This window comes from Neofelis nebulosa, chromosome 6 (assembly GCF_028018385.1).
Source record: "Neofelis nebulosa isolate mNeoNeb1 chromosome 6, mNeoNeb1.pri, whole genome shotgun sequence".
Taxonomy (NCBI): Eukaryota; Metazoa; Chordata; class Mammalia; order Carnivora; family Felidae; genus Neofelis; species Neofelis nebulosa.
The window spans coordinates 77456175-77473337 of record NC_080787.1 but is presented as its reverse complement, the minus strand read 5'-3'; the positions used below and the strand labels follow the sequence as shown (position 1 = coordinate 77473337).

The following is a 17163-nucleotide window of genomic DNA, read 5'->3' as shown; positions in this document are numbered from 1 at the left end:
TTTTCTCAAATTTGCATTATGTTTCTAGTTTTAAAGATTTTAGTGGCAGTTTCAGCCCTCTATGACATTACATTTCTAATCCTCTTTCTGTAAATTAAAATATAATGTTGATGCAAAAGATAGCAACACTGTATAGACATCTGAAAAAATATAGCTAAATTACTTGAAATTTACTTTGTGAAATGTCAGTTAACACCAAAGAACTGTCAAAGGAAAATGATTTTGAAAGGAAGCCTAACTTCAAATTCTGCATAGTCTCTTCCCTCTATCATGTTAATGGGAGCAATACAGTCTGGAATGGAGTTCTCCTGGTCCAGCACAATTGACATAAAATGCAGAATTTCTAGTCCAGTTGAACGCCGGAGAGTCCATTTTTTAGACATCTCTTAACATTTTATTCCATAATTGTTAATGTACAGGAAAGGAAAATAACTTATTAGATATAGGTCATTTTTCTCTAATCCCTAGTCCTCCACAAAACTATTAGAACTTCGAGAAATTCATGAGACAGTGGAAAATTTATCTGTTCTTCTTAGTCTTCTAGGCCTCAAGAATTGATTTTTTTTTTTTTTTTTTTTTTTTTGTAGCTAGATAGAGGTTTCGGGGCAATTCGTATCAACACCAAGGTTGGTGTAGAGGACAGTTGAGGTTTAAAAGGAAAATTAAAGGCATGCTGTGAATGTTTGGCAATAAGAATCTGTCCTAGCAATGGAAATAACCATTTTAATAACTTCCTTGACCTATTATAATGGCAATTGTTTTAAGGTTCCTTTTCAGCTGTCAGTATTATTTACCTTTAATTTTATTCAGAATGAATTATATGACATTAATATGAAACAAAATGAAAGTTTGGTGTAAAGTCATGGACATTAATTTTAAAGTTACTGCTTCATATCTTATTTCAGCAACTTTTATTAACATTTTTATTTAATGCTCATATTAATGGGAATTTAATGTGCAAACTTATTTTCCTAAAAATTATTCTCAAAGCTCATGGTAACTGGGTTATAGTGACTTAGAAGTTTTGAGAATTGGTTAAGATGCTAAAGTAGAAGAATGCTAGATGATTATTGTTATAAGATTTTATGCTTTAATATAATTTAACCAATATTTATTAAGTACCAATAGGTGTTTACTATTATTTATTTTTTAATGTTTTTTTTTTTTTTTTACCTCCAGGGGAAAATTAAACCGTATCTTAATGGTACACCTCCTGCATATTCTAGGGAAGATTTAAAACCATGGGAAAAATCACCAATACTTAACATATCTGCTCCACAGACCATTCCCAGTAACAAAATTGATACTACAAGCTCTTCCAGTTGGGTTGCTGGCTCTTTCAGGTAGGATTTTCATTTTGTTCTGTACCTGTTAGTTGGAGAAATACTATTTATTTTTAGTCAAATTGAAATTTTTAATGAAGCACATTTAAAAAGTATTAATGTAAATTTCTAATACACAGAAAATTACCTAGATGCATACAGATTACTAGCTAGCTAAAATAGGCACTTTTTTCCCCAGACAGAATTTAGTTCCCTTTGTACTGTCATTTGTGAATGCCAGTAAATACTATATAACCCACAAATATCTATATCTAGATATATAGTGACTTAATAATAAGCTATTTTTTTGATAGTATATATTAAAACTCCCATTCAGGAAGACCATTTTGTCGTTTGTAGGTTTATTGTATCTTTTTTTTTTCTTTTTTTTTCTTTTTTCTTTTTAGCACGTTAAGGGGTATTTAAGATCTCACAAAATACATTGTTATTCACAGTTAATTTTCAGAACAATGTTACACTGCTTTTAACTTGCCTATATTGCATCCATAGTTTTCTTTTATTTAGAAAAGTCAATTTTTTTAATTGAAGGAGTCGATATAATTAGAATGCACTCTTTCAGAGTAATTATTGAGCTTGCGCTTCATATTTATACACCTGCTATGGTTTATAATAGGCTAAAACTGTTAATTGACTTACCAATTATATTTACATAATTATTTTGAAATATGCTGTATTTTGCAAAGTTGGAAGACTAGATTATGTGCCAGTTTATGTTGTTTCATAGTCTAAAAGTAGTTTAGAAATCAGTCTCAATTTTTTTGCCTTTTAAGTAAACATATTTGTGGGAACCCCAAGAAGCATCTTCTAATCACTAGACTATTTTATTGAATGTGTTTTAAGATAATTGGCTTGATGTAAAGTCAGCAAAATAGATCGGCTGTTACTAAGGATGGTAGAATTTGTTTTTTCTCATTATAGTACAACTTCCTCTGGTGGGTTTCTAATATTATTGAGCATCCCCAAATTTTACTTTAAAATTTTTGTGGTTGGTATCAGTAGACAGTACGAAGAATTTTGTTAAAAACAGAATATAATTTTCAAGTTCTGTTCATCTTAAAGGTTAAGAATTTAAACACAACTTCAGTTTCTTATGCCTAAGTTAGGTAAGAATTATTCTATTGCTTGGCTTTTTTTTTTTTTTTTTTTTTGGGTTTTGTTTTTTTCTTGAAGAGTTTTAGTTTTATGTTATGACTTTGGATGCATTTTAGTTATTTAAGTTATTTATATATATTATATATAAAAGTAGCTTTCATTCAAAGTATCCTTTTTGAAGTTGGCCACAGCTGACAAAATAAACCTAAATTATCCTTTCATTATCAATCTTACATATAATTTATAGTTTCAGTGAAGTTTGGGTATTGGACTTTATGGATAAATAACTGTATTGTAAAGTAAATTTTATATGTATTTTAGTCCTGTCAGCCCTCCTGTCATGGATCTCCGAACCATCATGCAAATTGAAGAAAATAGACAAAAATGTGGAGCTACACCAAAGACAAATTTGGGGTTGGTTAAAAACTCATAAAAAAGGAAAGACCATGTTGTTTTATAGTTCTGTCCTAAAGAATTAGAAAGACCTACTATACTCTTTTTCTGCATTTGATGTTAAACTCAATTAGAAAGACATACTGGACTTTTTTTTGTTTTTGTTTTTCTGCTTTTGATGTCAAACTAAGTTATAAACTCTTTTTTATTTAGGCTTATAGCCTTCATAACATTTCTTAAATACATGCCAAAGATTGAGTTGGTTGGTAGTCCAACTCATGTAGAATATGGTGTTGTCAGAAATTTGCCTCTAAAGTATCATTGTGGACTATTTCTTGTGCAAGTGTGATGTAAATGTATTAGTAGGAAGGCTCATTTAGTAACTGTTATTTGATCGTTGATAGTATAAACTGATATTGTCACTCTTGAATCTTATGGCCATTTTGATCCAGTAATAGTAAAATCACATCAAATAAACAGAAAGCAGTATAATTACCTGTAACCTTCATTAAGCAGAAATTAATGCTAATTCATTTAATTTCTAGCAAAATGATTTCTCATGGAGTTAAACTTTCTCAGAAGCAACGAAAAATGATTGCAATGACTACCAAAGAAAATAATTCAGGAACAAGTAGCATGGAAACAGCTTTAACTGCTCCTTCAAAAACTCTGAAACCAGTGAATGCATGGTATGCTTTAAGTTTTATTAAAATAGGCAGAGATTTGTGTGTTACCTTTTAAGGTACTTCTTGGCTTCTGGGTTTCCCTCCTAACTTTTCAAGTATTTCACTCCTCTCTTTAAGTTAAAAATTAGACCTTGGGAAATAATTTTTTTGTTTTGACATATGCACCATGGTGTGTTTATTTGTTCGTCATTCTTTCTATTATAGATTTCAAAATGTTTTGTATAGATACAGTTTCTTCTTTGTATTCTAATTAGCATGTATTACTAAAGTAATTTAAGGAAGGAGCCTTACATTTTTTTCATTTGTTGTAAGAAACAATATATAGCATAGAAAAATAGGATAAACAGTTTTTACCACCTTAATTTCCTTGTCCTTCTGTATACATCATGAATATCTTTGCAGTGTTAATAATCTTGGTTTTCGTTATCACTTGTTTATTTTTAAGTGTTTATTTATTTTGAGAGAGAAGAGAGAAAGAATCCTGAGGAAGCTCCACGCTGTCAGTGCAGAGCCTGATGTGGGGCTTGATCTCACAAACTGAGATTGCGACCTGAGCCGAAATCAAGAGTCAGATGCTTGGTGCGCCTGGGTGGCTCAGTCGGTTAAGCGTCCGACTTCGGCTCAGGTCATGATCTCGCGGTTCGTGAGTTCAAGCCCCGCGTCAGGCTCTGTGCTGACAGCTCAGAGCCTGGAGCCTGTTTCAGATTCTGTGTCTCCCTCTCTCTCTCTGACCCTCCCCCGTTCATGCTCTGCCTCTCTCTGTCTCAAAAATAAATAAACGTTAAAAAAAAAAAAAAGAGTGAGACGCTTAACCAACTGAGCCACCCAGGCACCCCTCACTGTCACTTCTGTAAGCAGGAGTATTTACTTGCTATTATAGAGATTTTCTCCATTACAGTTTACCTGTAATTTGGAGATTAATGGAATAATCTCCAAAGAGGTCAGATAGCAGCTTTGAGGTGTATAAAATAGAGTATTGTACTTCCTGCACCCCTTCCATCCTCCCTTTTCTTTGTAGCCTGTCAGAACCACTTACTACAGATCTAAAGCATGATCACAGAAAAGAAAGTAAAGGAAGATGTGGGAAAACCCAGGTAAAGAATAAAAGAGAGTAAAACTTGAGAGAACAGGTTTAGTAGAATGTTTAAATTCATCAGTATTTGTGCACACCTTCTATATATGAGACTATGGTAGACTGATTTGGTCACCCTCTGTAGGGTTTGTGGGATAGCTGTTAGAACATTGAGTTGTGTTTTCCCTAAAGAAAAGTATGGAGGGGCAGCTGGGTGGCTCATTCACTTAAGCGTCCAACTTCAGCTCAGGTCATGATCTCATGGCTTGTCAGTTGGAGCCCCATGTCAGGCCTGTGCTGACAGCTCATTACCTGGAGACTGCTTTGGATTCTGTGTCTCCCTCTCTCTGTCCCTACCCAACTTGTTCTCTCTCTTTCTCTCTCAAAAAATAAATATTAAGAAAAGTATAGAAAAGATAAAAAGAAAGTTCTTGGATCAGCTCTCAAGATACTAAATATGCTATAACTTGAGAGAATTAACTAAGCACATGAGGAAGCTTTGGGCTTAGTAATATAGTTTTAGCTATGCCATTATTCACTTTTATTATTTAAAAACAAAAAGTAGGGGAGGATCCCAGGGAAGATGGCAGATTAGGAGGACCGTAATCTCACTTTGTCCCATAATCCAACAGATAACACACACATCATTTTAAATAACCCAGAAAATGATCCATACTACCAAGAGCAATCTATAGATTCAGTGCTGTCCCTATCAAAATAACAAGGGCATTTTTCATGGACTAGAAGAAATAATCCTAAAATTTGTATGAAATCACAAAATAACCTGAAGAGCCCAAGTAATCTTGAGAAAGAACAAAGCTGTAATAATCAAAACAGGTATGGTACTGGCACAAAAACAGACACATAGATCAATGGTGCGGAATACAGAGTCTATAAATAAACTCATGCTTATATGGTCAATTAATCTTTGACAAAGGAAGCAAGAACATATAATGGGAAAAGAACACATCTCTTCAACAAATGGTGTTGGGAAAACTGGGCCATTTCCTTATACCATATCCAAAAATAAACTCAGAATGCATTAAAGACTTAAGGACAGAAACCATAAAACTACTAGAAGGAAATGGAGGTGGTAAGCTTTTAGACATCAGTGTGAACAACAAAATGAAAAGGCAGCCTACTAATTTGGAGAAGATAATTGCAAATGATATGACTGATCAGGGATTAATATCAAAAATACATAAAGAATTCCTACAACTCAATATCCAAAAAAAAAAACAAAAACAAACAAAAAAAAACAACCCAAGTAAAAAATGGGCTGAGGACCTGAATAGGCATTTTTCCAAAGAAGACATACAAAGAGGTAACTAATAGACATGTGAAAAGATGTTCAACATCACTAATCATCTGAAAAATGCAAATCAAAACCACAATGAGATACCACACTTCTGTCAGAATGATGATTGTCAAAAAGACAATAGTAAGTGTTGGTGAGGATGTGTTGAAAATGGAACTCTCATGCACTATTGGTGGAATGCAAAATGGTACAGCAACTATGGAAAACCGCATGAAGGTTTCACACAAAATTAAAAATAGAGCTTCCGTATGATCCTGCAGTTCTCCTTCTGGGTACTTATCTGAAGAAGATGAAAACACTCATTGGAAAAGATAAATATAGAATCCTGTGTTCTTTGCAGCAATATTTATAATAACCATGATATGATACAAGTAAGTACCATTGATGGATAAATGGATAAAGATGTGTTATGTATGTGTGTGTATGTATACACACACAGTGGTATATGAGCCATAAAAAACAATGAAATCTTGGCATTTGCAACAAAATGGATGGACCTAGAAGATATTATGCTAGGTGAGATAAGGAGGAGAAAGACAAATACTCTATGATTTTCCTTATATATAAAATCTAAAAAACAAATGAACAAAACAGAAACAGACTCATTCATACAAAGAACAATCTGGTGGTTGCCAGATGGGAGAAGGGGAAGGGGATTAAAAAGTCAAAGTAACACACTTCCAGTCATAAAATAAATAAGACACATAGGTACAATGCAGAATAGGAAATATAGTTAATAATGTGTAACAATGTTCCTGCCAGATGGTAGCTAGATTATGGTGGGTGATCATTTCAGTGTATATAAATGTTGAATCATCTGAAACTAATATAATGTATGTCAACCATACTTTAATAAAATTAAAAAGTACAAACTAATCGTTTTATGTATCTTAGGATACCAAGTAAGTTTAATTATAATTTTATTCTGAATTATTATCAAAGTGAATTATAAAATTATTTATGCACTTTTTGTGCATTTTTGGCTTCTTGAGGCTATATTTTTGGTATCTGAAGGATCTTTTAAAGTTTCTGCTAAATTCTTCTGAATATATGTACTTTTATTTGTACTCATTGTACAGTGAGCTGATGGAACTTAGTAAAATATAGGTATTAATTTGTCAATATGTATCTAAAAATTAAATAAGCATATAAAATATATACATATGCTTTGTTATGGAAATTTTATAAGTTAATGGAACTAATAAAATATTTGTTAGAGATTTTAAGAACCTATTTATAAAATGGTTGTTTGGTATTCATGGATTTTGATCCATATTTAGTATAAATGGAAATAATCATTGTTGAATACTTTTTACACATAGGGTGCAAATATATGTAGTATATGTTTGAAGAAACTAAAAATGAAATAGATTTGTTTTCCTGAGAGTATCCCATGTAAGTGTTCATCTAATGAAACTTGGTCAGATTTAAATTTTACTGTGCTATGAATAAATTAGAAAAGCTTAAATTAGCATTTTAATCTGATTTACAGATTGTATTTATAAAGTATATTCAGTATTGTAGTGATTTAAGTTTTTAAAGATATTTCTTAAAAGTGTATCTTCCTCATCCTGAAGAATCCTGTAACGAGATTTTTTTTCCTTACAAGATTTTTTATGCTATGTTTTTATCTTGAGGTTAAGGTGCAACTTCTTAGCACATCACGAATTAGCCCTGTGAGTCTGCTTCTGATTATGGGAAGGATTTTCACTAGTTTGTTGGCAGATTCGTTCACCTATTTTATATAACTCATAGTACATAGTTGTGCTCCTGCTGTCTACAGTTAGGTGTGGCAATATTATGTATTAAAGACAACTGTTTTCTTGCATTAGAATAAGTTATGATTGGCTGAATTTAAATCTAGTGTGCAAACACCAAGTGTATATGAGAGTTGGCCAGTTTTCATTATCAACTGTTTTACTTGGAGAAATAATACATTTCTCACCATCTTGAGTGGAAGAATGCGCAAGCTTTGTGGCCTGGCTTGATGTATAAATATAAATTCTTCCAAATTCCATATGCAGGTAACCCATAAATTATAAACTAATTTCAATGTTTAACTCTTTAGAGCTGAAAATTTTATTAAGGCAAAAATTTCAGGGCTGCTGTAGCTGAGAAACAAAATCTTGATTAAGTTTTAGTGTGGCTGTAAGTGTCTACAAATGCTTCTTCATAAAGTTACTGTGGCTGCTAAGATGGCAAGTAGCCAGAGCCTGGATTAGGAAAGCAAAATCATGGGAAATCAGACACTGTTCCAAATTATGGCATCATCAGTGGAAAGAATAGTAGAACTCATTTAAAGAAATCTGGGTAAGTCATTTTTATAGGTAACCACTAAGCATGATTAATGAACATGTGAGTTTAAGATATTTTGTAAGCGCTGTTACTTACATTTGTTCCAAAGGAGATATTATCAGTAGCTTTTAAAAAAAAAAAAAAATTCAGAGTTTTTAAGAAGTATATATATCATTTATATCTAGGAGTCCCTAAATTACTGCTAGGATAAATCTGACAACTTGTGCTTTTCAGATCATTATGAAATTTCTGTATTTAGAAACATGAATTACTTACAGGGGACATTCAATAGATTCTCCAGCAAGAACTTTTGCCAGCAGTGTTCGCAAATTGCTAATGTTACACTGTACTTTACACCATAGTTACCTTGTCAATGGAAACTGTTAGGTATGTGTGCTTTGGGGAGGAGGAAAGAGTTGTTAAAGAAATGGGGAGTGATTTCTTTTGTATATATGTTTAACTTTTTATTATGTTTTGTGTATGTACATGTTTTGGGAAAATCTTTCGTCAAGTTATAGGTAAGTTCCTTTTGAAGAAATATTTTTAGCATGAATACCTTAGTAGATCATGTTTCTAGTACAAATCTCTAAGGAAAATTTCTCTGATGTGATTTAAGGTTTTACTTAAAGAACTTTTAAATATGGGCACAGCAGTATAGTGATTAAGCTTAGGTTCTGGAGTGAGTCTTGCTTGAGTTTAAATCATGTATCTGTTACTTGGGAATAATGTAAACTTAGATCAGTTTTTTAATCTTTCTTGGTCTTACTTTCCTTGTCTATAGAGTTAAAAATAGTACCTATTTCACAGGAGTATTATGAAGCTGAAACTGAGTCAAAGCATGAAACATTTATTATATTCAACAATGTCTAATCAAATATGTAAATTTTAGCCATTAATATTTTAATAAATTATAACTTAATTTGTAATATGGTTATAATATGTATTAAATTTTGGTGAACTTTTTTCTTAGAAAAATCTTATGTGAGACATTTTGTATTGATCTAATCTTTATTGAGCAAATAGAAATTTGGTGAAAATTTTTAGTTTTGTTATGAATTGATGCTTATCTCATACGATAGCAAAACAAAGTGTGGATCATCAGTATCTGTGTTATCTTTGGTACTTTATAGGAAGTATTGTCTTGATTTCTTACAGAAAGCAACAGTAGACTAGATGGCAAGGATGGGTTCCATCATTAAGAACTGGTTCTGCCTTATCTCTCGTGATCCCTGCACTTTGGTTATACTCTTCTTTTAAACATAGGAGATGATAAAAATGCTTATCTTTCAGGATTGTTATTGTAAGAATTAAATAACAGGATGCACGTTAAAGTGTTTTACAAATATAATTTGGTAATTAGGTCAGATTCAGGTACAAATGAGTTATTCAGACAAGATACAGGATTTTAGAAGTCCTCACTTTTTTATGGACTACCTCAAATAGTTTATGAACTTAATCTAGGTATGGATTTTAAGGTTTCTTCCAAGTATGAGTTTAACTTTTTGGAGAATTATCCAGTTAGCATTTGTATTCACTTATTGACATGGCCACTTTGTTTTCTGAGTAAAGAAAATAGAAAAAAAAAATAACTTAGGCCTGGAAATTGTTTACATTATTATTGCTGAGAATTTTGACTATCTAATGTTAAGGATTCTGAAAATGATGCCAAGAATATGGTGTAGATCTAGTGTACAAAATAATAAGTAAGGGTTATCTTTTTAATTTTTCTCAGTCAGACTTTAGAAAAATACTAAGCCTATGCCTATTATAACCGATTATATTTCTTCATGTCAGAACTTCTTTGTTCTCATTGTCTTCTTTTTCTCTTAAATCACAGTTTTGTTAAATGCTATGAAAATTATGGATAGTAAGACTTACATAGCATTTCTCTGTAACAGGTACTATTTTAAGTATTTTTCCATAAATTAACATTTGATTCTCAAACATTATCATGATAGAGATGGTATTTGTATCCTCATATAATTGATGAGGAAACTGAAGCACAAAGTTTCACTTATGAAGGTCAGAGCCAAAATTTGAACCCAGAAGTCTAGCAACAGAGCCTGTGTGCCTAATCCTGACTGTTATCCTACAAATTGCTTTTGTACTGATAGTAAAATAAAGCATTGATTATTAAGAGATTCTGATATCATAAAAATCTGAGTATGAGATCTTTGAAAGCTCAGTTCGTCTGTATAGATGATTAAATTTTTGCCTGTTTTTGGTGAATATTTTTCTAAAATACATTCTACTTTTTTTTTTTTTTTTAATTTTTTTTCAACGTTTTTTATTTATTTTTGGGACAGAGAGAGACAGAGCATAAACGGGGGAGGGGCAGACAGAGAGGGAGACACAGAATTGGAAACAGGCTCCAGGCTCCGAGCCATCAGCCCAGAGCCTGACGCGGGGCTCGAACTCACAGACCGCGAGATCGTGACCCGGCTGAAGTCGGACGCTCAACCGACTGCGCCACCCAGGCGCCCCTAAAATACATTCTACTTTTAATTATCAAAGTATTATACCCATAGTGAGTGTGATTAATTTTGTGTATTTAGGGTCAACTTAATTTTTATTTCTATTTTATACATGTAAAATTAGGTTTACATTTTAAGTAACTTTTTATTAAAACATTATATACACTTAAAAGTGCAGTTATCACAAGTGTATAGGTTGAATTTTCACAAACTGAACACATCTTGCGCACTCAGAATTCAAATCAAGAAGTAACATTACCAGTATCTAGTCCCCTCCTGCCACCCTGCCATGCCCCCTCCCCAGCCACCAACCCCACTATCTTTTTTATCATCCACTCTCCTCTGACTTTTCTTTCCATAGATTTTCTTTTAATATATATAAATAGAATTGTGTTCCTTTGTTCAATGTTATATTTATGAAACTCATTCATATTTTGATGAGTACTAATATCCATTGTGTAAATATTCATTCAATTTTTGTTAGCATTTGAGTATCCTCCTTTTTTTACTATTAGGATCGGTTCTGCTATAGATATTCTAGTTCATGTCTTTGGTATACATGCAGTTGCATTTCTATTGGGTATATAACTAGGAATAACTGGGTCATAGGATATGCATGTATTCATTTTTAGTGAATATCACAAAACAGTCTCATCAGTGGTCTATGAGTTGTTCTTTTTCTACCTCTTTACCAAAACTTGGAATTTCTTAACTTTATTTTAGTCTTTTGGGAAGGAGTGCAGATTTCCTTTTCTATTCTGTTCTTTTTTTAATAACGTTATCAAGGTATAATTTAAATACAGTAAACGAACTAACTTTGTATATAGAAGTTTTGGCAAATGTATTTACATTTACATATTCACCACCCCAGTGAAAATTTTAAAAATATGTCCATCATCCAAATACCTTTTCTTAGTCTCTACCCTCCTCCCATGCCACTACTGATGAAATTTCTGTCACTATAACTTAGTTTTTGCCTGCTCTCAAACTTTATATAAATGGTAGAAGTCCAGTATATTCTGTTTCCTTCATTCAACTTAAAGTTTTGGAGATTCATCCATGTTGTTGCATGTATCTGTAATTTCTTCCTTTCTTGTTGAGAAATACTGGGTTTCCAGTTTGTTTTATGAAAAAAAAGTTATATCCAAGTCTTAATAGACCTGTATTTTTATTTACTTAGGGTTGAAATTGCTGGGTCATATATTAAGTGAATGTTAGACTTTATCAGAAAATCACCAGGTGTTCCAGAATGGTCATATTTTACATTTCTGCCAGTAGTATGTGAGAATTCCTGTTGTTCCATACCCTATCCAACACTTGGTACACTTAATCTTTTTAATTCTGGCTATTCTGGTAGGTGTGGTTTATTTTACATTTCTCAGGGGCTTATTGGCCATTTTCATATCTTTGGGATACATTTTCAGATTTTTGCCTTATAAATTGGGCTACTTATTTTCTTAATATAGTACTGTTAGAGTTTTATATTCTGGAAATAAGACCTTTGTTAGATATAGATGTTTTGTGAATATTTTCTTCTACTCTGTAGTTTAGCTTTTCATTTTCTTAACATTATCTTTTGAGGAGCAGAAGTTCTGCATTTTGATAAAATGCATTGCATCAGTTTTTTGTTGTTACTTGATGTTAGGGCTTTTTGTGTCTTTGACTAAGGTTACAAAAATTTTGTTTTTGTTTTGATCTAGATGTTTTATAAGTTTAGCTTTTATGATTGGGTTTGTGATTCAAATTTATTTTTATATATAGGGTAAGATAGAGCCCAAGGTTTTTGTTCTCCCCCCCCTTTTTTTTTCCTCACCAGGTATCTAGTTGTTCCAGCACAATTTGTTGAAAAGATTGTCCTCTCCTCATTTTATTACTTGGCACTTTTGCTGGAAATCAGTTGACCATATATGTGTCAGTCTACTTCTGGACTCCTATTGAGTTCCATTTGATCTACATGTATATATCCGTATGCCCATATCACACTGACTTGATAATGATAGCTTTTGTAAATATTGAAATCAGATAGTATAATTTCTTTGGCTTTGTTCTTTTTATACAAAATTATTTTTTCTAATTTAAATTTTTCCATGTTTGTATAAATCTTAGATTAGTTTATCAAAAATGCCTACTAGTATTTTTTAGGTATTGTTTTGGGTTTGTAGATGAATTGGATTCACAATTTACGATATTGAGTCTCCCAATCATGAACGATGTAATATCTTTTAGATCTTCCTTAGTTTCTCTTAGCAATATTTTATAGTCTTCAGTGTATAGATCATGCCTATCTGTGTTTTGTTAATTTTATCCCTAAATATATGTCATATTTCAGATCATAGGACTTTTCTATAGGATTTTTCTCTTTTATCCTGTGAGTGTTAGATCACCCTTGCATTCCAGGAGAAAAAAACCTTACTTGGTCATTTTTTATTATCTTTATTTAATAAATTGCTGGGCATTACCATTATCGCTGAAGATTTTCTTCAAAAAGTTCTTTTTCATCCTGGTCCCTTCTCCATATCAATGTCAACCACTGTGGTGATTTTTCTTTTTTGACCACAGATTAGTTTTGCCCATTCTAGAAGTTTATATGAGAACAAAACATAATATACTTTTTTCTGTTTTCATTCAGCATGTTTTTTCTCTCATTCAGCATGTTTTTCAGATTTATCTGGGTTGTGTGAACCAATAGTTTATTCCCTTTTATTACTCGGTAGTATTCCAAGGTATGAATATACCACAGTTTGTATTTATTCCTGTTGATGGACACCTGGACTATTTCCAGTTTTTGGCTATTGTGAATAAAGCTGCTGTTTGAACATTCTTGTGTAGGCCTTTTAATAGACATATATTTTAATTTTTGTATAAATACCAGGGAGAATTGCTGGATTATACAGAAGATACATGTTTACTTATTACAAAATTGCCAGTCCTTTCCCCACAGCACTGTGGTACCATTTTATCCTCCCAGCAACAATGTATGAGAGTATTGGTTATTTCATATTCTTGCCAGCATTGGTATTGTCAACTAATTTGACCCATTCTGGTAGGTGTGTAGCAGCCTGTCATTGAGGTTTTGTGTTTCCCTGGTGAATACTGAGTACTTTTTATGTGTTTATTCATCATTAGCATACTTTCTTTGTGAAGTGTACAAATCCTTTTTGCTTTTTGAAATTCCCTTGACTTTTATTATTTGTGTTTTTAAGTTTTGAGTTCCAGGAGTTCTTTTTATGGTCTGGATACAAGTCATTTGTCACATATGTGTTTTGCAAATGTTTTCTGTTTTCTTAATACCTTCTGATGAGGAGTTTTAATTTTCATTAAGTCTAATTCATCATTTCTGTATTTGATGTTTATTCCATATAAGTCCTAAGAAACTTTGCCTACCACCAAGTTATAGTCGTCTGTTTTCTTCTAGGATACTTAGCTTTTACATTAGATATATGATCCATCTTGAATTAATTTGGGGATATGGTGTGAGATAAAGGTAAAGGTTTCTTTTATAAACCATTTGTTTATTATAGATAATTACTTTCACCACTGAATTGCTTTGGTAATTTAATTATTGAAAGTAGAAGGACTGTATATATGAGGTTCTATATGTAAGCTCTCTGTTCTTTTCCATTGATCTGTTAATCCTTATGTCAGTACCACTCTGTCTTGATTCCTGTGACTTGTTTTATCTTCTTCTAGCTTTGTATTTCTTTAAGAATACTTTGACAAATCTAATTTTTTTTTGTATTCTCATATAAATTTTAAAATCAATTTGTCAATTTCTGCGATAAAAAAAACTGCGGGATTATTCAATTTTTTAAATAGAGCTAGGTCTATATACTTTTTTATTTCTATTTTTGTTATCTTTGATAAATCGTATTTTCAAGATATTTGTCCATTTTATGTAAGTTGTCAAATTTATTTGCACAAAGTTATTATAATCTTTATCATCTTTTTAATTCCAGTAGTATCTTGTATTATCTATTGCTTTGTAACAAATTATCCCTAAATAATGACTTAAAACAACTAGTGTTTATTGTCTCATAGTTCCTTTGGGTCCTATTGTCTCATATCCTCTGGATATGGCTTCACAGAGTTATTGCTTTTGGGTGCCCCTGGCTTAAGTCTCACATTGCTGCAATCAGAGTTCAACAAGGACTGTAATCATTTCAGAGCCTGACTTGGGAAAGGATCCTTGTCCAGGTTCACTCATATAGAGAACTGGATGGATAGTTTTCTTCCTTACTTTCCTCTTATTAAAGATGTTATTCTACTGTCTTTTGGCTATCCTTGTTTCTAATAATCTAAGTGTTTTCATACTGTGTTGTATTTCTGTGGATGCTTTCAAGATTTTCTTTTGATCTTTGGTTTTCAGCAGTTTGCTCATGTGCCTAAGTATGGTTTTCTTTAGATTGATCTTTGGGGTTTGCTAAAATTCTTCAATCTTTAAAATTTTTTTTTCAACGTTTTTTATTTATTTTTGGGACAGAGAGAGACAGAGCATGAACGGGGGAGGGGCAGAGAGGGAGACACAGAATCAGAAACAGGCTCCAGGCTCCGAGCCATCAGCCCAGAGCCTGACGCGGGGCTCGAACTCACGGACCGCGAGATCGTGACCTGGCTGAAGTCGGACGCTTAACCGACTGCGCCACCCAGGCGCCCCTTCAATCTTTAAATTTGTATCTTCTACCAGATTTGGGGAATGCTTGGGCATTGTTTCTTTGAATATTTTTGTCAGCCATATTTCTCACCTCCCCTTCTGGGACTCCCAGTTATATTTATGGTAGACCTTTTGATATTATCTAAGTCACCATGGTGGAAATTTTTTCAGTCTTCCCTCTGTTTAGATTCAAAATTTTGTATTGCTTTATCTTCAGTTTTACTGACTCTTTTCTAATCGGCTGTTACCTTCACCAGTGAATTTTGTTTTTTAAATATTGAATTAAAAGTTCTTGAATTTCTGTTTTATTCTTTTTCATAGTTTTTCTCTGGGCTTATTTATTTTTCTCTGGGCTTATTCTTTAATTTATTCTGCACATTTTTTTATTGTTGCCTTAGGCATACCTATAATACTTGTTTTTAATATCATTGTTAATTTCAACATCTGGGTTATCTTCAGTGTTGGTCTCCATTGTTTTTTTTTTTTTTTTTTTTAAATCACATCATTTTGATTAGTTCACAACTGACAGCAAGAACCCAGCATCGCCTTAAAAACTAATTACATAATATTGTAAAATTTTTGGTGTACATTTTCCCCATTCTCCCATTGTGATTTCTAGCACTGACCTTTTAAAAAATGGATGTCTTAACATGATCTTTTGTCTTTTGCAGGGCATCTTCTCTACATTCAGTTTCATCTAAGTCATTCCGGGATTTCTTAGTAGAAGAAAAAAAATCTGTTACTGGTCACAGTTCAGGAGATCATGTCAAAAAAGTTTGTTTTAAAGGAATAGAAAATTCCCAGTCTCCAAAAGTTGAAAGGTAATAAGTTAAACTTACACATTTTCTACCTTAAAAAATTCTATGGTAGTTTCACATTCTGAAATCTTTAAAAATTTATCAGGCGGATTTTTACACATTCTTTTACACTGAAAATTAACATGTCTTTTTTTTGAGGCTTTATTTTGGTAGAATTGTCTTATAGTAAGCTTGTATATATTTAAAGTATTTAATTTGATGTTTTGGCATATGTACCTGTGAAACCATCACCAGCTACACTCAAAACAGTGAATATAACCATCATTCTTAGAAGTTTCCTCATGCCCCTTTGTAATTTCTTCCTCCCTACCCCATTTTGCTCTCTAGGCAGCTACTAACCTGCTTGTGTCAGTATAGACCACCTTGTATATTCTAGTTTTATACCTGTAGGATCATTCAGTATGTAGTTTTTGATTCATCCATGTTGCTGTGTGTATCAATAGTTCATTCCATTTTATTGCTGAGTAGTAGTTCATTATGTAGATATAAAACAGATGATGGACCTTTGGGTGTTTCCAGTTTTTTCTCTAGCTATTTTTGATACAAGTTTTTAAAGTCCATTGTATTTTATTTTATTTATTTATTTTTGTATATACATCTTATTTAATTTTTTAATATGGAATTTATTGTCAAATTGGTTTCCATACAACACCCAGTGCTCATCCCAACAGGTGCCCTCCTCAATGCCCATCACCCACTTTCTCCTCCCTCCCACCCCCATCAACCCTCAGTTTATTCTCAGTTTTTAAGAGTCTCTTATGGTTTGCCTCCTTCCCTCTCTGTAACTTTTTTTTTCCCCTTCCCCTCCTCCATAGTCTTTTGTTAAGTTTCTCGGGATCCACATAAGAGTAAAAACATATGGTATCTGTCTTTCTCTGTATGACTTATTTCACTTAGCATAACACTCTCCAGTTCCATCCATGTTGCTACAAAAGGCCACATTTCATTCTTTCTCATTGCCAAGTAGTATTCCATTGTATATATAAACCACAACTTCTTTATCCATTCATCAGTTGATGGA

The 17163-nt window shown here is 32.4% G+C and overlaps 1 protein-coding gene and 1 long non-coding RNA gene across 5 annotated transcripts in view; one reads left to right on the top strand and one right to left on the bottom strand.

Annotated features, from left to right (window-relative positions):
- Nucleotides 1-17163, top strand: part of IBTK (inhibitor of Bruton tyrosine kinase) — a 91272-nt gene that overhangs the window by 62252 nt on the left and 11857 nt on the right. For all 4 annotated transcript variants that reach the window (XM_058734555.1, XM_058734553.1, XM_058734554.1 and 1 more), the window contains exons 23-26: nucleotides 1180-1343; nucleotides 2757-2849; nucleotides 3374-3517; nucleotides 15996-16145. In XM_058734555.1, coding sequence (XP_058590538.1) covers nucleotides 1180-1343; nucleotides 2757-2849; nucleotides 3374-3517; nucleotides 15996-16145 — 551 coding nt within the window. The remainder of the gene's footprint in view (nucleotides 1-1179; nucleotides 1344-2756; nucleotides 2850-3373; nucleotides 3518-15995; nucleotides 16146-17163) is intronic.
- LOC131514491 (uncharacterized) lies at nucleotides 1132-16036 on the bottom strand. Its single transcript, XR_009263098.1, has 2 exons — nucleotides 15951-16036; nucleotides 1132-1368 (listed from the first exon to the last, which is right to left on the bottom strand). It is a non-coding gene; the product is annotated as an uncharacterized LOC131514491 (long non-coding RNA).